General features: G+C 42.5%; 5 protein-coding genes across 6 annotated transcripts; 2 read left to right on the plus strand and 3 right to left on the minus strand.

Annotated features, from left to right (window-relative positions):
- Window positions 1–1,896: 1,896 nt before the first annotated feature.
- Window positions 1,897–2,347, minus strand: LOC6583193 (mitochondrial import inner membrane translocase subunit Tim13). The gene has a single exon (XM_002008832.4). The coding sequence runs from the start codon at window positions 2,238–2,240 to the stop codon at window positions 1,965–1,967; it is 276 nt and encodes a 91-aa protein (XP_002008868.1). The 5' UTR covers window positions 2,241–2,347; the 3' UTR covers window positions 1,897–1,964.
- Window positions 2,348–3,139: 792 nt separating this feature from the next.
- LOC6583194 (phosphatidylinositol 4-phosphate 3-kinase C2 domain-containing subunit alpha) lies at window positions 3,140–20,293 on the minus strand. Of its 2 annotated transcripts, none has more exons than XM_015162771.3 (16): window positions 19,899–20,293; window positions 16,584–17,632; window positions 16,461–16,513; window positions 13,708–14,457; window positions 13,556–13,644; window positions 12,854–13,496; window positions 12,229–12,799; window positions 11,527–12,166; window positions 11,214–11,459; window positions 10,716–11,152; window positions 10,261–10,653; window positions 9,993–10,193; window positions 4,795–4,991; window positions 4,643–4,734; window positions 4,429–4,578; window positions 3,140–4,360 (listed from the first exon to the last, which is right to left on the minus strand). In XM_015162771.3, the coding sequence occupies exons 2-16, from the start codon at window positions 17,597–17,599 to the stop codon at window positions 4,181–4,183; spliced, it is 5,658 nt and encodes a 1,885-aa protein (XP_015018257.1). In that variant the 5' UTR covers window positions 17,600–17,632; window positions 19,899–20,293; the 3' UTR covers window positions 3,140–4,180. The 2 variants fall into 2 exon arrangements, with proteins under 2 accessions (XP_015018257.1, XP_002008869.1); XM_002008833.4 differs by lacking the exon at window positions 19,899–20,293 and adding an exon at window positions 17,690–17,829.
- On the plus strand, window positions 5,776–9,588 carry LOC6583195. Its single transcript, XM_002008834.4, has 4 exons — window positions 5,776–6,055; window positions 6,112–6,314; window positions 7,071–7,158; window positions 7,513–9,588. Exons 1-4 carry the CDS (start codon window positions 6,028–6,030, stop codon window positions 9,402–9,404), a joined length of 2,211 nt encoding a protein of 736 aa, XP_002008870.1. The 5' UTR covers window positions 5,776–6,027; the 3' UTR covers window positions 9,405–9,588.
- A 57-nt stretch (window positions 20,294–20,350) lies between the features above and the next one.
- LOC6583196 (trichohyalin) lies at window positions 20,351–23,439 on the minus strand. Its single transcript, XM_002008835.4, has 2 exons — window positions 21,961–23,439; window positions 20,351–21,891 (listed from the first exon to the last, which is right to left on the minus strand). Exons 1-2 carry the CDS (start codon window positions 23,319–23,321, stop codon window positions 20,418–20,420), a joined length of 2,835 nt encoding a protein of 944 aa, XP_002008871.1. The 5' UTR covers window positions 23,322–23,439; the 3' UTR covers window positions 20,351–20,417.
- Window positions 23,440–23,574: 135 nt separating this feature from the next.
- LOC6583197 (spliceosome-associated protein CWC27 homolog) lies at window positions 23,575–25,373 on the plus strand. The gene is made up of 4 exons (XM_002008836.4): window positions 23,575–24,250; window positions 24,311–24,703; window positions 24,762–24,971; window positions 25,028–25,373. The coding sequence occupies exons 1-4, from the start codon at window positions 23,658–23,660 to the stop codon at window positions 25,353–25,355; spliced, it is 1,524 nt and encodes a 507-aa protein (XP_002008872.1). The 5' UTR covers window positions 23,575–23,657; the 3' UTR covers window positions 25,356–25,373.
- The last annotated feature ends 38 nt before the right edge of the window (window positions 25,374–25,411 follow it).

Consider the following 25,411-nt stretch of genomic DNA (forward strand, 5'->3'; position numbering starts at 1 on the left):
CATCTGAAAAAGTACCGTTTTCAATATAATCTTAGACTTTTGCTTTTGTAATCTTCTTATGTACTAGTTTTTGCCTATCTGTCATCTTTTTATAGTCTAATCAAAGTTCTTCTCACGTGTTGGTAATCTTGTCAAGTGCTGCTTATCATTAATAAGCTTACCTAATACGATAGTGTAATTGTCTCGTACTCGGCGAAACTTTCAGAATAGTATTCCTCCTTTCCCCTGCCCCGCCCATCCAATGCAAGTCTATCCGCAAAGAGCGGTTGCCCGGTCACGATTAGTAGGTGTAGATAAGGTGTATGTGTGTGTTATCGTGTTCTTTCCATGATTACTCAAACCCATCGCACTTGTTGGTGTTGTAACTATTTATAGTCTGAAATGGCTGAAAAAGCTTTTGGATGAAAGCACAGAGCTGCACTATATGAAGGTGTTTTAGGTCGGGCTCTTATCGTAACTTGTGTGGCTTCGAATGTACCTCGTCGAGCGAAAAGCGAATTCATTGTTGGATTTTGTTGCTCTTGGTATTCGAGCCAATAAGTTCGGCAACCAGTTCGCATTTTATCTTTTGCAGTTTTTATTATTTTTGATTTTTCGATTTTTTTTTTTTTTTTTTTTTTTTTTATAATTTTGCACAAAATTTTTGGCAACCGGTCAGCTGCACTTGCTAAACAACGTCCCCCTACCCTGAGCACTACCTGATAGCAATTTGTTTTGTTCGTTGCTCGCAACTCATTATCAAAAATCAAGTTCACGCTAATACGATCGTTTAGTTATGTTGTCTTACATACAATTAAATAGCTTAAGATAAGGCTTTGCATGTTTTTTGTAATTTGTTTTTTATGGGCCCTAATTGATGGGCCGCCATATTAAGAAGTTAGCCAAAGAAATTAGTAATACTAATGCTATTACTAAGCACAAATATGATATAAGAATATGAATTAAGAACTTTCTGAGGGCCAATTCATTTTTGAAATGTTTTAGAATATTTGCCAAAATGAGCTAGAATATACATTATACTACGTATATTCTACTATATACTATACTATGTATACTACTACTATGTACTACACTATGTATACTACTACTATACTATATAAACATATTTTTGAAATATAAAACAAGCATTTTAGTTAAGATTTCTAGTAATGTAGTATATAATAGATTCTATGACTCTATATATTTTCTTTAATAATATAAGTTGTTCATAAATAAAACATTTAAATTTCATAATCATTTAATATATTGCTTATAAAAAAGTAAATATTTGATATATTTAATAAAATTATGCAATGATTATAGATTTACAAAAGCTACAGAGGACTTTGACTTTGACTACAGTTAATTTATAAATTCTTATTAAACTCAATATCAATATTTCTTAAAATTTGAATCTAAGTATTTTGCGCCAAATGCAATTTTCATGAATTCTACAATTTGATACAATAGTTTTGAAACTATTCTCTATCTAATACAATCTTCTTCGATTTCAAAAATAAACGTATTTTGCTTTGTTTTTTGCAAAACAAATATTAGTATTTGCTGGAAATTTGCATATGGAAAGAAACGGTGCAATGGATTAGAGTGGTCTCGAAACTACACTACGCCGTAAGGTGCGCTTTGGTTAATGTTCATCCGTTAGCTAACGAGACCATTCCAAACACGATAACGATCGTTGAATTTCGCACATATAAAGCTGAATAGAACGTCCATCAAAGATCCTCTCCACCCCACACCGCCCCCGCCAGCTGACTCACAGTGGGTGGGAGGGGACGCAATACCGTTGCACTTTTTCACTCACTAATAACTGCTTATCTTTTTGCACGCGTGATAAGCGCCTATTGCTGGGTAGGCATTAGCTTGAGGCTCGTCCAAGGCAGATTAATACGAAACTGATGCATTGCGAACTACACACGACTCGGAAGTCTCTTTTATTACATTATCAATTTATATTCAATTAGTGTTCAATTTAGAGCATTTTCGCTCTGCATTGCGTTCTGTTCACGCTCTAGGCGATTGCCGTAGGTCCGCGAGACGAGGTTCCATGTGTCCAGAAAGCGATCCATACACTGCGTAATGCATCGTTGCTCAGACCCATCCAGAGCCTTGCCGGGCCTGGAGATACACTTCCTAAAACACTTCTCCGTCATCTTGGAGAGCATCTCCTGGGCATTCGCCAAGGCGATTTGCTGCCTCACTTGAGTAATTACCTCACCATTATTATAATTTTCATCAGCCATTATAGTAGTTGATTCTAGATATATGTACACTTGGCAATTTTACTTTCTTTTTACTCTTTCAAATGCAAAAAATAATACTGAATTGTCGTTCAGCTTTTGATTTATTAAGGACAGCTCACCGGGTTATCAAATATTTATAATTCAATGTAAAAGTCTACTAAATACTCTATGAAGGAAATCAAGCTAGAAAGAGAGAGCTTTCTTGGGATTACTGAAGAAGTAAATTAAAGAAATTGAATATTTGTAGTACTCATTTTTGCATTAGCAGAGTGTTTTTGGAAAAGATAACAATCTTTAATTTCACACAAATGCTTTTCTTTAATATTAACAAAAAGTTTTGTCACTTTTAAAGATGAATTGAAAAGACATCAACTTGGAACACGCACATATAGATCTAACATATCTTGACTAACAGCATATGTTTTCTTCTCTCCGCAATATTATTATCTTGAATTAGGATCTTCTGAAATAACTAAGACTTTAAATACTCACCAGAAATATAGTATATTCTTATATGATTTAAGTGACACCTATAATAAATTCGAGGACATCAATTGTCATATTATATTCCCCCCTAATATCCAAATCCCATAAAAATCCGAATTATTAAATTGTAAGACACTTGATAAATTAAATTTATTGTTGTTAGCATAAATATAATTTGTTTTCTGTTCTTGTTACAGATTTTCCTTTGATGTTTAATAAAGTTAAGCAGAACTTTAACGTTCATACCATATCAAAGGATTAATGTTATTTATAATTAGCATATTATATAGTTAAAAGATCTTTGCTCCTTTTGATTAGAAAAATATATTATATAAATGATTTCTACTTATTTCTTTTTATTACTATCTTTTAGTTTCTTATTTTGTTGTTGTTGGGGTTTTCTGGTTTTTCCGACAAAATGTCATTGTGTATATAAAAATAAAAACTTTTAGTTTTATTTTTAACTGCGTTTGGAGTGATCCAGTGAATACACCATGAATCATCATATAATATAGTATGTTATATTCTTTGGATTGCAACTATTTAAGAATCTTTTGAATATGTGCCGCACACAAGCTGATTTGGCAGTTGGCGATATTTGGAATTTGAGCTAAGAATCAGAAAAAACTGATTCGACATCGTGAAAAGTCTCATATCCAAATGATAATTAGAGATACAAACAGGCAGTAATAGAGAGGGATCTGAATAACATGATCGAATCCTGCATTTAACTGTTTTTCCTTTGCCTGGAATTGGTTGCAATTTATATATGCAAGCCGATTTCTTGATTTATGAAAACCCAGCCCAACCGCCAGAGCTTTAATACTGTAAAATAAAGTTTTGCTACTTTGCACTTGATTAACTAGGGGCCCGCCCACTTGACCCCGGGCATTCATATTGTATTTTGACAATAATTTTGAGTAGAAGGGGAACAGTGCACTCTACAGTATTCAAATGGACTGACCTGAATAAATAATTATGCTTTATATAAGTATTTGCTACTGATCAAAACGTATCACTTATATTTGGTTGATTTTATGTACATATACAAGATTTGATCTGATCTGTAAAAGTTTGCGCAATAGCTAAAAAGAGTATATGTGTGCAGTTGCGAAATATATATATACATGTATATATATATATATATATATATATATATATATATAATGTTTGTCTGTATATGCGTGTACATTATATACAAGTGATAGAGTTCAGCTAGTTAGACATAAGTAAATACATGTATAAGTATACTATATACACATACATATATAAATATATGTATATATATATGGAATGTACAATCACGTTGAGTATGTAAGTATTATTGCGTTAAAGAGACAGGCACAAACATATAAGTGTATAAATCTCTGTGGGTGTGTGTGTGTGGTTGAGTGAGTGTGTGCGTGTTTAAAACTAGGTCAGATTGTCGTTCAGTGAACGCCAGCAGACATCATTTAATTCCTAGGTACCGATCCCAAGCGGTGCCAGTCGCAGAGTTCCTGACGCAAATCATGCTTGGAGAGGTCCAGCTCGAAGCCGCCAAGCAGCTCGTTCTCCTGCAGCGTATCATGTGACCAGACAGTCACCTGCAGCCGACGCTGTTGCACAACCTCCAGTGGCATGCGGTACTCCAACTGCAGATGACAACATAATATATATAGTAGACTATTCTTGAATTGTCCATAAAGACTATGACCCTTACCGTCTCCATGAAGCTGGGCACACAAGTTTTGCGCACAACTTTGGTTTTGCGCTTGGTCGCTTTAGTTGGATCCGGTTTCAGGTAGCATTTGACATAGGTGTTCGGCTCCTGGCCACCCTGCAGCATGGGCAGTCCTTTGGCGTGGTGTATCTGCAACAGGAGAACAGCACATATTATATCAAGCCCTTCGGCCACATTTGATTGGCTAACACACCATCACAGTTAACACGCCGCGTTGATATTGCAGCGATAGACGTATCTGGCCAATTTCGTTATGATTATCCCGCGACGGCTGACGTTTGACCTCTGCAAAGTAAAACATTTGTTAATCGTGTTATAAATCGTGTCACAGCCATCTCAGCTTACCTCTTATCTTGGGCATCTCCAATTTGGCCTCCTGCTGGTCGCGCAGCAGCGGATGGAAGAATGTGTATACCAAATCGGAGTGCGCGATTTCTTCGGGTGCATCGAAAAGCGATTTCAAGAAACGCTGTATCAGAGGCAAGCGCTTTTCGGCCACAGATTTGATATTGGATCGACCCACATGGACGCCCGTTGGTAAGCTGTAAACAAGTAAAACAAGAAATGTTTAATATTTTGCGAAAGTAAATGAAGAACATAAAAAATAAATTAAGTTTGAGCCGTGACTGATAATGACGAATATAAAACAAGGCGGGCATGTACAAAACCAATATACTCATTTTACTTTCGTGAATGAGTATAAAAATAAATCAAATATAGTGATTGCTCCATATTTGATTTATTTTTATACTCATTACAATGAAACATGAAAATAATCATAATGTTTCTTATCATTTTAAAATGCCATCAATTATCAAAATTAGTGAAGCTATAATTTATCAATGAGAATAATTTAGTAGTGACTAAGGCTGTTACTAATAGCTAGCACACACACTAAACAAATAATAGCTAATCACTTATCAGTTTAGACAAAGAAAAGGCCCAAGTCTCGATTTAACTTAAGTATAGCTCTACATAAATAAAGGTAAATTGCGAAACTAAGAAAATCTAAGAAGTTTGTGGCCTTGAAGAAAAGCAAGCAAGACAGACAACGAACCCATTAAAATTAGACGATTGCTTATCAATGGCCGTCGAGGTAACAAACTATAATGGCTGATAAATTAGCAGCTCGTCAGATACCTTTTATTCACGGCCAAAGCGTGCCGAATCAAAGAGCAGTGGGTGAAAGAAGAGCGAGCCACCAACAAGCCAGCGAACCAATGAGCCACCAAACCACCAAACTATCAGCGAGAGGCAAAACTGTGGGAGCGCTCCGATATCTTTGCGATAACGTTTTGAGCGTTGGCAGTTGGCAAAACTGCGACAACAACGCCGCTCAATCAGTTAGCGGGTGAACGGCAACAGCTGAGAACGGGGAGCTGCTTACCGGAGCGACGATAGCTGAGCGTTAAGAGCTGCGAGCTGAGAGCCGAGCGCTCTGAGAGCTGCGACATTGGGGTTCGATTAACGCCAACGTGGTGAACAGAACCGAACTGAAGACGAGGCAGCAGTGCTGCAAAAAGTTCATAAAAATCAGGTGTGCAACTGCGATATGCTGGCCAAAAGCGAATAGCAGCGATGGCTCAGCTAACGTATGTGGGCCAAGGTAAGTTAGCAGCTACCTTCCATAAAGTCCAACCGCTCACCAAGACTTCTGCACAGGCCAGCAGGCGGCACTGGGTCCTTTGGCCAGCTCCATCATGCTCCTGATGAGTCTCGTTTTGGCGCTGCTCGGCATCAAAATATGGGGCTTTAGACGGCGTCTCACATTCGACAGCAACAGCAGCAGCAGCGGGCGATCGTCAACGCGCACAGCTCAGCAGCAGCCGCAAACTGCGCCACGTTATGCAGCCTACGAATCACAGGTGTGTAATATATATGTACAATTCACACAATTTTAAAAATTGTCAATTAAACCGATGCCTGATTCAGTGCAAGCCATTTAGAAAGGTTAATAAGCAACTGATAAAATACTGAACGTCAACGAGCACTCGCGCTCTCTCGCTCACACTCTGATAAGATTCAAAGCCAGTGTATTCGTGTTTTGTTTATATACATATATATATGTGTGTGTGTGAGTGTTAAGTTGTCAATAAGAATAGAGATGAAAACGTGAGTAGCATGAGTAGCCTATCGATAAGAGGGACCTTCATTTAATTACTAAATGATCCTCGCATATTATTATATATCGATAGATATTCTAAACGGCCTAAATCATAGCTTTTAAGATAACAATAAATGCTTTCAAGATAACAATTAAACTATTAATTAATTTACTCCACCAGGATCGATACATACTGATTCAATATTATTTTTCGAAAGCCCATCTCTAATTTGCATTTGCGTCGGTACTTATTCGCAGCACCAACACACGCACAATCGTTTAGCTTTTACGTTCATGTGCATGTGTGTAACGCTTTTACAGTTAAGTTTATGACGCATTCCGAAATTGTTGTTATTATTGCACTCTTCTTGTTGTTGTTTGTGCAAGCATTAGGCGTGCACAGCTGAGGCCACAGCTGTTTTAATTGTTACACGAAAATCAAAATGAAGCAAATTTTTGATTGTAAGCGTTAGTTGCTCATTAATAAACCATAAGAATATTTTGATTGCACTTGCAGGTAAACGGCACAGACAACGCTGTGCACGGAGTGTTTCGCCAACGGAATACCGAAGAATTCGAAAGTGCCGGGCCAACAAATTCAACAGGTAAGGCGTACCAAGCACTTATACAAATACATATATTTTTACGACATTTATGTATGTACGTGTGCAAGTGTGTAAGTGTGTGCCGAATTACTTAATGTGAATGGAATTGGAAGTAAATTGCTTTGATTTTATACAGACATAAAGACACACATACATGCATACATACATATGGTCATGACACGTTAGTGAGGAAGAGATCACAAATGAATACCCTGTAGAATGCTCAATTGGGTGGGCGGATATGAATGGGGCAAAGCGATAACTTTAACGCCATTAAAAATACGCATAAATTTCAGTATTATGTTAAAAATTACCCATGTTATTTATTTGTACCATTAACGTTTATATTGACAGCTAAAAAATACCTCGCAGTCAGTGTGCCCAATTTGCAGCTGAACTCATTGGCACCATATGAATACAAAGAGGAGACAAGCATACCGGAACTGAGTGTACCAACAACGCGTCGTCCACAGCCTGAAACAGCGCGACGGAGACGACACCGGGAAGCGCGTAGCTCCAGCTATGACTACTACCTAGCGCCGCCTACGCGCCAGCCACCGGCACCGCCTATTGCATTGGAAGCTGCTGAGCCGCCCTCTCAGCTGGACATACCCGATTTCGATCACTTTGCCGAAAAATACAAGCTGATCAGCGTCAAGGCCACCAGTGACGAAGCTAAGGAAGCGAATAAATCGGAGATCACGACAAAGGAGCGAGGACGCTATATCAAGTATGAACAGGTAGATGATGTCCCAGAGCTCTTAACGCCCGATGATGATCAAGTCGGAGCTGCTATTTCTGTGGCTGCTCAAGTGCATCAGTCGGCGACGGTAGCTCAAAGAAACTCATTGCTTAAGCCAGAATCGGAGCCGGAAACTGAGCCAGAACCAGAGCCAAAGATTGAACCACAGCCAAAAATAGATTCTAAATTGGAGCCGCAATCAAAACGAGATGTTGAGCCCCTCGAACTAGAGCACACGGAATCGGCATTCGTTGTGGAAATCATAGCTGGGACACCGGAATCTGCTGATCAAACGGAACCCGTTATCGCCCGAAACTTGTTCGCTGATCTGGAACTGCCACACCATGTGGAGGATGTTGAGTTTGAGCGCATTCGCTCATCCTACGAAATGAACGAAGCAGATATCTTGGATATGCAAGCAGACTTTACTGGGTTGCAAAATGAGCTGCCAGCGCCCGGCAGCCCCCCAGGCTTTGGAAAGACCATTGATGATGACTGGGAGAACTTTGAAAATCTGGAAAGTGTAGCGACTGCAGGCCAACGCAGTTGGTCGATGATCGAGCTGCCACGTACTGAGCGAAGCAAGATTGCGTCCGATTTGGAAAATGTCGTGCAGGAGGACTCCCTGTTTCGGGAACTGGAGTTAATGGCACACTCAAATGAGATAAGAGCACAGCGAGCAGCTAATACTTCAGAGCCACCTCCATATGATATGAGGTCTCCTGCTTCACCTAACCTGCCCGACTACGAGTCACTGATGCAGCTCGAGGTATCGCGAACAAATCGAAAGTTGCCCAATTACGAAGATGTCGTAGGCAAGGGGAGCACCCCTAAATATGTGAGCAGCATAGAGGATATGTTCGTAGAACTGCAAGTGAATGGAAACTCCCCTCGACTCGATACAGAGGTTAATGATTTCGATAAGCTGTGCGAGGAGCTGGACATTCCGCCATTGCCAATGCCGGCACGCCGAACACCTCAGCCAGCGCCGCGCGTCTCCAAGCCGACAACGCTCAATGTAAGGGGCCATGCGGCGCCATTGAACTGTTACGAGCCCGAGGAATTGCCGAGCTCTAGTTCAAGCGAGGAGGAATTAGAGCAAATTCCTGCCCCACCACCACCACAGCCAGCAAAGCGGAAGACGCGTACTCTCAAGGTGCGCTTCGATGTGGAAAACTTGCAGTACTATCAATCAGCCGAGGTGCCCAGCTCAACTGAGTCAGACACGGAGTTTGACTCAGCTGAGGATCAGAGTGAAAGGGAAACGTTGCCACCGAGGGCCACTCAGCGCTTAATCACATTGCTACCTGAGGAGCCCGAATCACCGAATGCTGAGCGTGATGGTAATGTACCCAAGCTGTTCAGCTCTCAGATCTCGCAGGAGGACAGCGATGATGAATTATTTGGACGAGCCATACGTCAGCATCGCTCCATGACCGAGGCATTGCGGCCAGTCACTGGAATAGATCACACGACTCAGAGTGAACGAACTACAGAGGCTTAGAATCCCGATACCGAAATGCTGGTCTGACTTTCCTTAGCGAAGACAGTATTTTACATGTAAATATGTCTTTAGGGACAAACACACACACACTTCTAAATATGAATATATATGTATATATCAAAAGTATGTTAGAAGTTGCCATATATTGTTGACTATATTTAAATAAATTTATGATTAATAGAAACTCTCAGCTGTTCCCTGTTTATAAATGATCTTAAAAAATGATATTGACCTGGGAAAGAATTTCTAAGGAATATGCAACTTGAGTGAAGCATTACTAAGAAAGTCATTAATGAAATATTAAATTTTCAATATGCTCACCACTAAATTCCCCCAAAGAAAATTATTAACCTTGTTCAACAATTAGGCTGTCTTCAATGTTAATTGTTGATCATTATCATTATTATTATCATCCAAAAAATGATAACTCTTATACATACTCGGAACACTAATAAACAAAGAATTTCCCTAACATAACTTATCAACTCATTAGAGCATATAAAAAAAAAATAAAAATTAAGCCCACTTCAATGATAAATGATTGTCTTATCGCTTTAAGGCCTTAACTCTTATCTATGATTTACTTACCTGTGAAGCTTGACCAGTGGAAAGTGCATGCACAACTTTTGATGGAACTCGGTGAACTCGCGGTACGAGCGAAACAGATGGGTTGGATCCAGTTGTCCGTGGCGTGTTACTTGCAGAATGTACATATAATACTTCTCCATGCTGTAGTGCTTCTGGAAGCGCACTACTTTAACAATCTTCAGCCGGCCATCCTGCTGCATGCTGTGGATGTAGTTTAAGATCAATTGAAGATTTATTTCTATTTGATTATCTCTCCCCAGCAACTCACGTGTATTTGCGAGGCACAAAGGATAGAAGTTCGCCCGAGCCTTCGTCATTGTTGAAGCGCATCTGCGCCAAGTTGTGCAGAAAGAAATTGAATTGAGTGAACCAGCTCTTTAGCGAGGATTGTATCATTTTGGCAAAGGTGGCCGCCGCCTCGGGATTCGACTGCGAGGGCAGCAGTGCGCGTCGCACATAGGTGACCGCATTTGAGTTCACGCCCGGCATGCCCGCCGTGGCCATGTGCGCCAGCGTATGCAGCAGCAGGTCGGCATTCTTGCGGACAATGTTAAAGGCACGGCAGCAGAGATCAACGAAGTAGTGAAAGTCCGTCGACGGTTTGTCACCACCATTGATGACATATGCCATATCCGAGGTGAGCACAAAAGGCGTGCGATCTCTGCAATGGCAAAATTTATGTTATATTGGAATAATCCATTGGAATTCGTGGGTCTAACTCACCTTTTGAAATTACCAAACATTTGAGCATCGCCCAGAAACTTGCCAAAATCGATGTGGAATAGATGTCCCGAGGTCTTAAGCATTATGTTGTCATTGTGTCGATCGCAGATGCCCAGCACGTAAGTCGCCACGCTGTAGCCAGCGCAGGAGAGTGTAAAGTTACGCACTGCACTTTGATACTCCAACGGACTCGGATTCTGTTTGCCCAGCCATTCGGCAATGGGTCGATCTTTGAAGGAGCCCGTAAGACCGCATTCGACTTGTATTTTCCGTAGCGTTTCGGCCTCGGACACAAGTTCAATCATGCCGCGCTTGTACCCAGTGGGCACACAATTAAACGTAACCATCTTGAGATCCAAGCGCTCGGCTAGCCACATCTTATTCATGATGCGTATTAACTGGATCGTCAGCATATCCTGTTGCAAGTCATCTCCACACTGTCAAGGAAGCGAAACAAAGAGATTAGAGTGTGTGGCTGCAGCAGCTGCATTAGCTTACCTTAAAAATAGCTGGCAAAGGCTCAGCATCTGGTCCCACAAAGGTGATCTTTAGTGGCAGCGTATTGGAGTTGAAGTAGCTGCAGTTGCGTACATTAACACCTGATACCTCTAGCTCGGGACCCAGAGGCAGGCAGGTGGGCTTCTCTAGCAAATCTTGATGCACTTCATCCATGCCTGCGACCAGACTCTTTTGACGCATCGACTCCTTGGCTTCCTTCACGGACTCTGCGATCTTGGATAGATTCTGAGACAAATAACATGATAAATGATTAGCTACTTCTATTATGGGGCTCATATAGCTACAAACTCACCTGACACATGCGATGCTGATACATGAAACGCTTGAGCAGCTTCTCGCCGCAGATGGCCATGAGGGCGCGCAGCATCATTTTGTTGCGGCGATAGTAGCGAGCCTGTGTGATTTGCGACTCGTCGTAGTCCTGATCCACCAGCGAGGCGCCAATCGAGTTGAGCGGATCATCGGGCAGACTGTGCACCAGCAGCCAGTACATGTGATGGGCAAAGCGCGGCGACTCCAAACACTTCGCAAGCAGGAAACGCGAAAGTGCCGAAGCCTCGTACGTGTCGTGCTTCAGCGATTGCACCAGCTGCGGCAAAAAGTCTACGAGCTGATCGTTGGGCATGTGTGAGATCCATTCGACAGCCTTCTCGCGCACTTTGGCATCCGGATAGCGGGGCAGCAGCAGTTCCAATGCCTGCAGCGGCGACAGAGGCGCCCAGGAGTGCAGCAAGGAATGCAAGTCAATCAGGTTGGCATAATCCCAGCTATGCGCTGCATGCAGAACCTTGGGCAAAGCATTCGGATAGTTCTGCAGGTAGAGACGCTTCTCCCAGAACACCTCGCGGCGCTCCGTTGCGCCTGAATAGCCCAGTTCGGCTGTATTCAGCAGCTCCTCCTGCAGATTAGCGTCCAGTGAGGCAAAGTCATAGCTGCAACAATTTAATTCGATAAAATTGAGCCACAAGTAAAATATTTCAATGGTTAAGCTTACTGTGGAGCAGGCTTAGGTATCTCCTGATGCTCAGGGAACTCAATGCGTCCGCCATAGGGCGGCACTTCAATGCTTAGCACCGGACAGAAGTCGGGGTGCGGATGACAGCCACGCGCTGGAGCTGGACCCAGCATTTTATCAGTGGTCGGTGGCCAAACGGACAGCAAATAGGGGCCACAGATCATCGTGCGCTTAAAGTCAAACAGCTGTATGGAACACCAGCCCAGCTCCGTGGTCACCTGTCGCCGCTCACCATTCGGCTCCGCATTCGGCTCATTCTCGCTGGCCGCCTGCTTGCCGTAGAGCACAAACGTGAGACGCGCCTCCCGAGGGAGAGTGCAGATTGGATGCTGTTCAAAGGTGAGCCAAGCGCTGAAGTTCAGCCGGGGAAACAGGCCACCGGACGTATCATTGGAACAGCTCAACACATTCGGATTGGACAACAGGCGCGTGCCATAGACGAGCTGTACGCAGAGCGAGTAATCGTCGTATTTCCAGTTCGGCGGCGGTCTGTGCAGGCAATTGATGCTCACCACAATCGGCTTGGACACACAGGAGACGGGAATGGGCGCTAGGAGAGTTTGCTCATTATTAAGATGCTCAAGTAATTACACTGTTTACTCACTTGTGGCATAGTCCGGCGTCTTCACCGAGAAGGCAACGCGAAACACATTGGCGTACAGTTCGATTAGCTCCTGGACAGCATCGCGCAAGCTATTGCACTTCAATTTGATTTGCTCAAGCATGGAGCGCGGTCGCAGCGTCACTTGGGCATATTCGCCATAATCACTTATAATCTCTGGATTGTTCGAGCCCGCCAGGGGTGCATACTTGGTTTGGGCCTCCTCGCATATGCGCTTCAAGTCCGAAATGCAACGCGCTATCTCCAACGTGTCAATGGAGCCAAGCAACGCACATATTGCTTTGACAGCTTGCACCACGCCCGAGCAGCTGACAATGCAACGCCCGGATGGCGCCCCGTCTGCCGACGATTCGAGCTTATCGATTTCCGTTTCGAGCGTCTCAATGAGTATCATCATGTTGTCGTAAGTGACAATAGGCACCACTTCATTGGGCAGCACCTGCTCCGGCTGCAGATCGGCGTCGTTCTCGTCGTCCAGTGCAGTGCGGGCAATCGCCTCCATATTGGCAGCGGTACGCAAGCACAGACCCAAGTGCACGTCCTTCTCCAGCTGAAAGCTGTTGTGCACACACTCCAGCTGACTCAGCTTAGAAGTGGGCGCCAGCCACTCCAGCAGGCCAATGGGCTGCAACAAAAGGAACATGTTAGTGTAACCCAATATGGAAACCTTCCTTCCATACGCACCTTGACTGCATAGTCCGTGACTGTGCCCTGGACCTGACCTTCGAGGGAGGCCAGCGCCTGCGCCACCACCTGAGCCACGACCGAGTCAACTGCAAGGAGAGATTTGCTGCATTATTCAGATGATTGATCGGAGATGAATTAATGGCACTTACTGTCACAGGTGAAGGTAACTGGCGTGCCATAGCCCTTGACCTGCTCTCCAGCCAACGAACTGGACAGGGCGTGCGGCTGCAGCGTATTCACAGCCGGATGCACAATGACCTTGATGCTGGTGTCCATCATGTAATGATAGTTGAACTCGGCGGCTATGATGTGTCCCACATTTGTCTTTTTGTCGTCGTGCTTATAGCTGGCTCGCAGCTCGCGCACCATATGATAGAACTCCAGGAGTTCGGAATCATCCGAGCGCTGCTCACTGATTAGCTGGTAGAGGCGCGTGAAATTTTTCCGACGATCTAGCACGACGTGGGCTGGTATGCTGTTGGTGTAGCTGTCTGTGAACGGCGCCAGCTGATGCGGCTTGGATGAAGTTTGCGAAATGGTCGAAGTTGTGGCGCCTGCCTCATACAGCTGCTGGTTGCGTGGCGGCAACGGCGGCGGCGGTGATACAGAGCCCGTGTCGGATCTCTCTGCTTGCGCAGATGTCGACGCAGCTGAAGCAACAGCTGCTGCTGATGTTTGTAATGAGGGTGACGGCGAGTGGGAATGAGGGGGCTGCGTGAGGTAGTCCTGTCGCCAGCCAATCGAGCTAACGCTGCCACTGTTGACGGCGCTCTTGTCCCACCTGTTGACCGCCTCGTACATGGGATCCGAGTACTGAGTGCCATTGTCGCCGCTATAGAGAAAGTCGAACGGATCGTAGTCCGCGTAGTAGGAAGTGCAGTCGGAGGCGCCGTCGTTGCCTGCAAGTAACGAGTGCATCATGAGTGAGTTAATTAAGCACACGCAATCGCACGATTCGCTATTATGCAAATGACCACACGATCAGCTCGAGTCGATCCGATCCGAGAGTGCAGCCAAAAATAATAAAATAAAATAAACAAAAGCCCAGCCAGCCGCGAACGCAACTGAGAGACTGTCCCTCAGAACATTTCGCAAATCTATGCTAACAAATCGGTTCGGCTCGTTATGTGCGGCCTCCCAATTGGCTCAGCTGTCGGCGGCGGACGCCTACGCGACACAAATCAAACTAAAAATATATATAAATATTTACACAGAACTCAGACGGTGTTCTATTTGACCTTTCCCTTTAATATGCTAAAGAATCTATCCACAGTCATATAGACTGAATTAGCAATTGATCACACTGAATACTAAATATCTAATGGGCAACTAAACAATTAGTTTCTAACTAAACCAGTTCTCTATTTATATATTTACATATACACATACATACATATATATATTTCTTGTTGATGTGATCCCATATGATGAGCGAAAATCAAAAAATTTAATTCGCTATATGCGAACGCTCAGCGTTGAATTGTTTAATAAAACAACAAAATGTTGGCATTTTTATTCTCAGACAGAATTTTTTATTATTGGTCTCCAAAAGTTATACAAGCTTGTATTTGACATATGTATATTAAAATAATATATTGTTATATATTTATATATATATGTGTATGTATATGTAAATATGTGGCTGGAAACCACAATGTCTTCTGTTCCATAATACTCATAAAAAAAAAGAAAATTCAATTCAATTTTACATGATTTGCCATCGCAGACAGAGTTGTCAAATTCGTTTTAAAATTTTGCAAAAATACTTATTTATATATACATATAGGTATATATTTTATGTCTGTGATGCTTAATGTGATATAGTGGCCATCGGTTTGATCAGTGTCATTGGCATAAAACTCTCACTTTCTTTATTATTCAATATATATTCATACAGTGAGCAAATATCTAGTGCAGTCGTGGAAGGCACAAATTTTCCGACATAAGAGTGTTATTTATATATATTATATATATGTGTGTGTGTTTATGTAAGTGGGTTCTATTAATATGGCATGTATTATTATTTTGAATTCAGATTTATCCACACCATGAAACCCTGAGCCCATTTTGCCTTTTAGCTGATGACGTGTTGTTGTGTATGTGTCGCCTGACTTTTCTTTTAATAGTTGTTGTTGTTGTTGTTGTTGTTCTGGGTGGGTGGTGTTGTTGTTGTGGTAGTACATAGTTAAATAGTTGCAGTTATTTGGTAGTAGTATGTGGTACTTAGTATGGATAGTAGTAGAAGTCTTGCACTAAAATGTATTACTTTTGCGACACTGCAAGATAGAGAAACAGAAAACATTCAGTTTAACAGGTTTTAACTATTTTTATGTTTTGCATATAGCTTTGGTATGGATTAACAACAGCAACAACAACAGCGTGAAACAATAATACGAAAATAATAATTCAACTGGAATAGATAGACATAATACAAAGCATTACAAAACAAACGGACAGACAAGGAGTTCATTTCATGCATTTCCAATCTTAACCGGATATAAAAAGTATCGGAAAAGACAGTTTTTCTTTATATAATACACGTTTCTTTTTTTTTGAGAGCTCAACCATTAGAAATAAAGATTTTAGTAAGTCTAAGCAATGATTCGCAATTGTCCACTGTACGCTTAAAAGTGCTTAAAAGTATTTCTTTGAGACTTTGGAAAAACAAAACTATTCAGCACCCTAGTAATTAGGAAAAATAATCTATTCGTTTATCATTTGCTTTTTGGCGGACCTTTACTAATAATTTAAGATCTTCATTGATGCCGCAATTTCAGTGAAATCATTTAAATTGAATCCACGGCTTAAAGTCTTTCTCAAATCTAATCGCTATAATGGAAAGACGTGTGATCAATACGCTTTGAATTAGGTGAATTGGCTAACAACTTCAACCAGTGCTTACCAGAATTCTCATTCAGCAGCGGATCGAATGCCTCCAGAACGCTCACTCGGGAACTGCAAAAGAGAACAGCCAATTAAAGAGACGAATCGTGGTAGTTGGAATTTATAATTTAATGATGCATACTAATCATCCTGCTTCAAATCGATCAAATCGTTACCGCTGCGTTGTGGCTGAGCTGGCAGCGCGGGTCCCACGGAGGGGCAGCTGCCAACGGGAGGCGTGGCCCGTCGCACATTGAATGCAGCTGGCGTTGTAGCGCCGGAATGTGGAACAGAGTGGCTGGATGATGCAGTTGGTACTGGAGTTGGTATACCTGCCGTTGCCGGACTGCTGTGCGGACGCGCAAAGTCTACGTGCGAGCTGCCGCCGTTGCTCAGCGCATAGCCATAGCCATAGGCCTGCGATGGATACTGCGGCGGCAAATAGGCAGCCGAGCCGGGCACAACTGGTGCAGAGAACGTTGGATAGTACACAAAGCCAGCAGGCTGGACCGGCACAACGGGCTGCAGTGCCAATTGGTTGGGCATGCTGTAGAGCCGCTGCAGCTCTTCGTTGTTCAGCGGTCGCTGTTGTGGCTGTTGCGGCGGCGCCTGATAAGGCACCAGCTGCATGCCAACGCCGCCTGCCCCACCTAGTGGTGGCACACCGTACGGTGGTGCTGCGTACTGCACGGGCATTGGCGTTGCAGCCGCCACCGGACCCACTGGCACCAGTGCCGTTTGCGGACTATTAGTCTGCAGGCGCTGCAGATCCTCAATTAACCGCTCGAAGGTGCTGCCGCTTTCCGACGTCGGCTGCTTGGTCGTGGGACTGGCAAAGCAGATCAGATCATTGTCCCCATTGCCATTGTTGGTCTGAGCCGGCGGCGTGCTCGACCGGCCCGCGCTGCTGCTATACGACGAGCTGGCCTGGTGCACCTCCGAGTGCCGTCGCTGCACTGCACCATGACTTCGTTGTTGCTGCTGCTGCTGCTGCTGTTGTTGACTGTAGTAGTCGGCGCTTACTGTCTGATAGCCAGTGCCGTATTTCTTGTTTCGCCTGTAGTCGTCGAGTGCCTGCTGTTCCAGACTGAGTGCCGTTGCCTTGGCCAGGTCCTCCTGGAATTGCCTGTCATAGTCGATTTGCGCCTGATTCGACATTATCCACTCAGAGTCCTCGCTCGCGACCAGCTACTGCAAAAGAAATACAAATTAAATATTTGTAGCCAAAATGTTGTTTTCAATCCGAACAATGCTTTGTGAGTGTATTTCTACGCTTATCTCAGCCACATTCGCCCGTGCGATAACAAAATAAACGATAAAAGCGATTAGGTGCTGTAAAAGTCCAACAATATTATACAGACAAAGCAAAATTAAATATTCTTGTCTTTATTTTTTTTTTTTTTTTTTTCGTATGCGTTTGGACTTGTTCTTCAAAGCCAATCATGTTTCAAATGTGGCTAATGCAGACCAGGTAGAAACGAATCGACAATTTATGGCTTATCATTTTTGCAATTGTATTTGTATCATAGTAACGTCGCTTTCGTATCTGCTCGATGAGTCAATATTTCACTATCTATGCGGCTTACAAAAAATAAAATAAAATAAATAAATAAAACATTTTAATCAATTTTACTTTTGCTTTTAGTCGATGACTTTTTATATTATATTTTTACGTTTCAGTAACCATAGCGCAAAAATGTGTTTAATAGTTATTTTATCATTTCTGTATATTTTTAATAAAATTCTTTTAGCTTCATTGGCTTTAAAGTGGGTTTCTATCAATTGAATGTGTTACTAAGAACCTTTATCTTATTGGATTTTATAAATTAACAATGTTTGATTAAAATATATCAGCAAATACGGTAATTTTTACCAAATTTATTGTTGATGTACCATTGACCTGTCATACCTGACTGTCTAGAACTAACAGACAAAATTAAACCGTTGAGCAAAAGTTTATATATTGCGTTTAGCTCTCAATAGAAATATGTTTTGACTTTGATAAGAGCTTTTTGAAACAGCTGCTGCCACATATAAAAAGTGTAAAAACAGACTTTATGTTTATTATTGAGATACGAACATTGAGCAACTAACTTTAAAAATGGTTTATGTTCAATCATAAGGGGCAATAATATTCAACAAGTTTTGAATTAGTACCTGTTGTTTATAAACAGATATTTTTATGAAGGGAAAACTTTCACGGGTATCTGTAGCCCTATTTTAACAATAAGGTTTATATAAATAATAGAGTACATATAAAAATATATATTGAAATGTGTAAACAAAATATAAATATTAAATCTAGGCAGATACGGGTTCAATTTAATGTAATGTATAATAATGCTCAGTTAGGCAATTAGGCTTTTTTATATTTACAATAGTTTTGGCTTTATTGCCCTTAAATATTTTGTTAAACTCATATAATGCTAATGTTACAAAATTATATATAACAGAGCTTAGTTTGCTTTTTAGCTGAGATGCATTGAATATTTTTATTTATTTATGTATTATAATAAGAAAAAGAAATCAAATAATCATTATATAAAAATGAAAATATCTGATTATTTTTAAACATATTTAAATTTTGTATAATCAGCAAGATTTTTGCATAGTCCGCTTCTGACGCTGAATAAATAATAATTTGCAAATTATGCCGATTAATGTATTTTCTTCTTATTCATATACATATATATGTATGTGTATTTATTATATTTGATAGGGCTTTCGATTTGTTGCTGGGATTCTGTGTGTCGCGGCGAATCAAAACAAACAAATGCGCTACTTTCTCACGATTGCCTTGAGAGGGGAACAGCTGTTCAGCATGAATGCCCGCAAACACACACACATACATATATGCATGTTCACTGTCCACACATACGTCCATGATAGAAACACAGATGTGGTACCGGTGCATACACACACAATATGAAAACGAAATTAAATTGCTATCAAAAAAGAGGACAGAATAGATAAGAAAACATAAACCGGCGAAGTAAAAGTAGACGGGGCAGAGCAGCTAGGCAATGATGAAAAGGTTAAATCCAATCAATAAAATATATGAATATATAAGCGAACAACAAATGATGTGATGAGTATGAGCAGCAGCAGTTCGACAAGTTAAAATTTGCATACGTCCATATGTATGCATACGTATTTGCGAAGGTGTGTACACACATATATGTATATGCAGATGTAGGTGTTGGCACAAACGGCGTGAAGAAAATTTACTAAATACGAATGAATAAAAATGAACGAGCAAAAATAATAAAGATGGATATTACAATAATCAGCATTATTTTATGAAATTCATAGCCAAATATATACATATAATAATTTGCTTCAAACTCGAAGTATATGTATGTATATATGTACTGTTGGCACCACATACACACATGCACATCTGAAAATGCACATACATACGTATACACGTATTTGCTTTCGCTTTTCATCCACTTACGTAGTTCGATTCTGGGTCTTTCGTACTTGCTCAAAATTGTCGTCGAATTCTATTGCGTCAATTTTCATATGCAATATATTTTTTGCGTTTTCATTTGGATTTCTTGTTACTTCCGCGGCTTTGGAGCTTCCTCCACTCACATACACAAGCTTACATACATATAAACAGCGATATAACACTACACATACAAATTTAAACTTGCACAAAAAAACGAAACTGAACACACTAATACACGTAGGCGTAGAACGCGAAATACTGATTATTTCAACATATTATTAACGGAAATTATTGAACAACATAATAAATATACTTAATTGAATGTTACTAAAATGCTACGGTTGCTTCGTCACACAAAAGAATAATAACAAACGCCACGGAAAAATGCGCAAAGCGGAATGCAACAAGCAGAGGAATGAAATTAAATATTTAAAGCAAATGTACACACTGAAAACTATGTTGGATATATCGATTGTTATTCAAAAATATCGAAAAACAGTGCTTAAATTCAAATATTAATCTCTATCGCGTATTCAGATTGGCTAACATTAACTCTTCGATGTCCAAGGCATTCCCATTGTCTAAAGCCAACTTTTTCGAGTCATCATCAAGTCCAACAGTTGCCCAAAAATCCAGCTCTCCATTTTCCGACAAATTATACATTCTGCGATAAGAGGCTTCAATGTTTTCGTCCAACATGCGGTCCACAATATCACCCGCCAAGATTGCCGGTTGATTCTCTATCTGAGATATGGGCTGAGCGCGAGCCTCTGCCTCTAGCGCAGACGTCTCGGTACTTCCTTTGTCATGGCCTTTGCCGTGGGCGGCCATACGTTGATTGAACTCCACGCTCTCGACGCCCATCTTACAGAGCGCGCATTTGCTTTGGCCAATCTTTTGCTTCATTTTATGCAAGGCAATACGATCTTGGGTGAGTAGCATGCGCTCCTGTGAGATCTGTGCCTCCTTCTCGCTCAGCTCGCGGGCGCGGTTGCCCAGCAGCTGCAGCTTGGCATGCAGCATTTGCTCGGCTTCCCGAGACTTCTGTTCGGCCGTCTGCAGACGCTTAATGGCCACGCGATAGGTGCTCGAGGTCTGCACCAGTTCATCCTCCTTGAGGTTGAGTGCGTTTTCCTTTTCGAGCAGCACTCGTTTGCGTTGCTCCAGCTCGCGCTGTTGTCTGTGACAGCGCTCCCGCTGCTCATCGGCTTTCTTGATGGCATCTCGCGCCACCTGCAGCTGCGCCTCCACCTCCAATCGTTCCTTATCCAAGTCGCCCTGTTCATGCAGCTTGTGCCGCATCTCGACCTTCTGCTGCTCCACTAACAGGCGATTGCGCTCCTGCTGCACATCCAGGTGCATGCGCTCAATTTCGGCTAGCTGCAGCGCTTTGAGCTCCTCCATTCGCTTCTCGTCGCGTTCCATTTGCTCACGGTGAAACTGCTTCTCCCGCTCGAATGCCTTCTTCTCCGAATCTATTGCGGCCATGCGCTGACGCAACTGCCAATTCTCTTCGGCTGTGTCCTTGGAGAGGCGTTCCAGCTGCAATTCTAATGTGCTCACTAGCTCCATGAGACGTCGCTTCTCTTGGTCGGCGCCTTCTTCATCGATCTTCAAGCGACGCTCCGCATCTGCCAAACGACGCTCTCGCAATTCCAGCTGCTGCTCGCGCTCCTTCGTTGTGCTCAGGCCTTCGCGCAGCTCTTGCAGATCATTGGACGCCAAGCGCAACGTTTCCAAGTAGCTGCCATGGTCCCGCACCGTCGCCTGCTCCAGCATCTTGGCTTGCCTTATGCGCTCCATGTCCGCATCGTGCGAGCTACGCAGCGCGCGCAAGTCGTCCTCGTGGTCCTGCTTCAAGCTTGAGACTTGCAGTTCGTAGTCGCTCTTGAGTTTCTCCAGCTTATCTGCATAGTACTCCTTCATCTCGGAGTTCTCCAGCTTCAGACGCTCCTCGACTGCAGTCAAGTGCTGCTCCAATACCTTGAGTTGTTTTCTAATCAAAAAAAAAAAAAAAAACACATTGTGAGATCTTTGTGGAATTTAGTGGACTTACAGAAATTACTTGTAGGAGCTCTCGATCAGCTCAATTTCCTGCTCATAGTTGACTCGCATGTTGGCTACCAGCTCCTCCAGTCGTTGCTTCTCCAGCAAATGTCGCTTGACATCCGTTTCCAGCTGCAGCATCTGCTCCTTGCTCTCATCCTTGGCTGCCATGGAAACAGCTGGAACTTTCTCGCTCTGAGTGGGAGTTGGCTGGGTATCGGTGGTTGTGGCTTGTGCCACGATGGGCTGGCTCATCATCAGCTGAAGGTGCATATTGATGCGCTCCTGTTGAGCCTTGATATGCTCCTCCATTTGCAGTTGGCGCTGTAGCTGCTGTTGCAACAGCGCTTGAAATTTGCGATCTTGAGTCTCCTGCTTCTGCTGCATCTCCACCAAAGCGCGCTCCTGGCTCTTCATTTGGGCTGCAATCGTCAGCTGAGTCTCCTGCTGCTGCAGGGCGGTATAGCTGTGATTGCTCTCCAAGTTTAAGGAATTCAGCATTAGGATAGTATGAGCTGTGCTATCCACAGGGGGCACAACACTTGGCTGTTTCGCCTCTAGCTTTGGCTCGTCCGAGTCCGGAAGGCGCAGTATCTCTGTGCTATTCTTTGGAGCTGTTGTGGTTTCTTTTGTGGATTTTGGCGTGGGTGGGGAAGCAGCACGTTCCAGCTCCTCCTCGGCAGCTGGAGATGCTTCTGCATTGTCGGAACTCAAACCCAGCCAGTCAGCTGTGCCGCGCTTTTTGGACACGGGCGTAGACATGCCCGAAACATTGGTATTCGTCTCTTTGCCAAACAGACCCAGGGGATCGGCATTCAGATTGGAGGACTGCACAGTTCCAGAACTGCGTCTACCAGCGCTTGCTGCTGTTTTGGGACGTGCCTGTGAGTGGAAGTTGGAGTCTGTTGTGGTATCCGTGGACTGGCGCGACATTGAGGGCTTAGCCGTAGCTGGACGTTTATTTGCCGATTCGCTGTTGTTTACAATGTCATCGAAAATGTTTCTCTTAGGTTCTGCAGCTCCCAGTAAATCGTCAAAAAGACTTTTTCGTGCTGTTCCGCCGCTCTTTGGACGCTTGGGATCAAATCCCAAGTCATCATCCTCGGCATCATCCATAGAGAGTGAAGGCTTCTGTTTGACAATACGCGGTGTACTTGTTGTTGTTGATTTGGCATTGCCCTGCTTAGCAGCTGCAGAATTTTGAGCATCTGATTCACTCTCCTCTTTTATTCCGAATAAATCCTCTAGTTTTCCTTTGGCTTTGCTCGATTTTGGCAATTTTTTCGCGGCGGCGCCACCGGCTGGCGCGTCGAAGAAATTGTCATTGTCCAAGCTATTATCACTGAGGAGATCAGCCAAGGGATCGTCGCTAAAATTCATACTTAGTTCTGTTTACTTTACGTGTTTCCTAAAATGTTCAAAATGTTCAAAACGAGAATAATTTACAAATTGGGAAATGAAAGAAAATCAACCGTTGCTTAGTAACGAATTTTCGTATTTTTTAGGCACATTGCATTCTCAAATATATGGAAACACTTGTACTACAGACATCAAACTGCAACAGGTTGAACTATTGAGCGATATTGCAAACTCTAGCCTATCGATATAAAAATGTAATCGATAGTTTGTCAAATACTTACATCACTAACAATTAACCATCGATGCTGAAGTAAACAATTCGTGGTGTCTCAGTTTATTTATTCGTTTTATATAGAAATGAGTAATATTTACATCCAGGAACCGCCAACATCTGGCAAAGTACTGTTGAGAACCACAGTTGGTGACATCGATATTGAGTTATGGGCCAGAGAGTGTCCGAAGGCCTGTCGCAACTTTGTTCAACTCTGTTTGGAGGGCTATTACAATGGCACGACTTTCCATAGGCTGGTTAAAGGATTCATTGTGCAAGGTGGAGATCCCAATAACGATGGCACCGGCGGCGAATCGATTTATGGCCACCCATTTAAGGATGAATTCCATTCACGACTGCGTTATTCCCGCCGCGGATTGGTCGGGATGGCGAACTCGGGCAAGGACGACAACGGCTCGCAGTTCTTCTTCACCTTTGCGCCGACACCAGAACTGGAAAACAAAAATACGCTCTTTGGCAAAGTCACCGGCGATACAGTGTTCAATATGCTCAAGTTAGAAGAGGGTATCGTTGATCACCAGGAGCGGCCCATGTATGCGCATCGCATAATATCCACGGAGGTTCTCAGCAATCCCTTCAACGATATCGTACCGCGCTCCTTGCCGAAGCCAAGTAAAGCCAAAGTAAAGAAAAGCAAGAAAGAAAAGCAGGGCGTCAAGTAAGTCCTCAATTTGCTATATCTTTGGAGTTTTCAGACATTTAATAATTAAATTTTTAGAAACTTTGGACTGCTTTCATTTGGAGAGGAGGCTGAAGGAGATGAACAGGAGACAACAATATTTGTTAAGCAAAATGCCGGCAAAGCCAAATCATTGCACGATGTCACGGATGATCCAAAGCTCAGCAAGGAAGCCATTAAGGTGCCCAAAACAGAGCCTGAGTCCGATCCAGAGCAGAACGACGAACGCTTATCGGATGATTGCGAGGAAGAACCAGTTACCAAAACTTCCATCAATTCAGATATTATAAAAAGTAAACTATCAAGAACGTCGAAGCCCACTGCGGCAAAGCAGCCAAAAAGTGAAGATATCAAGAGTGAATCTGAGGATGATGAAGACGATGTTCTAATGACCCAGGAGGAGGAAAAAAAACAAAAAATATCAGAAGAAAAGTATGTGTTTAGCTCGTGCTGTATATTTTATTTCAATTGCATGGTTAATGTATTCCAGATCTAAAATCCGAGAAGAAATTGCTTTATTGAAACGACAATATCAAACGGATAAGGTCATCAAGGATAAACAATTGTCGAAGGAATCCGAAAAGAATGCAAAGAAAGACGATATCAAGGGAGCGAACGAAAATCAGTATATCAAAGATTTCATACAAACAAAAGAGAAGTACAGTGCCAAAGCAAAAACTACGGTTAAAGGGCAGGCAAGGTTTGTACGCCAAATCTTAAGTTGAGTGATAAAAACTAATTAAAGTGATTTTTCAGAGAGGAATTTACGTTGAGCTTGTTATCCAAGTTTAAATCTAAATTGAACAATCTTAAATACAAGGCAAACTCTGAAGATGACGAAAAGGAGCCGAAGGAAGTAGACGACAGTGAAGTGGAAAAGGAAATTTCTGGGGATGATTGGCTTGCGCACAGTTTAAATTTTAATAGTAATGTTCCTGTGCTAGCCAAAGATGCATCTACCAAAGGGGATGATTGGTATGATGTATATGATCCGCGCAATCCGTTAAATAAACGTAAGCGCGGGGCAACCGATCATAGTAAATCCTCACAAAAGCTGAAATCTTCTAGACAAAATAATAAATAAAACATAATAAAATGTTAACAATTTGAATTTTTTTAAGCCACGATTTCAATTTTTCG

The sequence above is a fragment of the Drosophila mojavensis genome, unplaced genomic scaffold (genome assembly GCF_018153725.1).
Source record: "Drosophila mojavensis isolate 15081-1352.22 unplaced genomic scaffold, ASM1815372v1 contig_74, whole genome shotgun sequence".
Classification (NCBI taxonomy): domain Eukaryota; kingdom Metazoa; phylum Arthropoda; class Insecta; order Diptera; family Drosophilidae; genus Drosophila; species Drosophila mojavensis.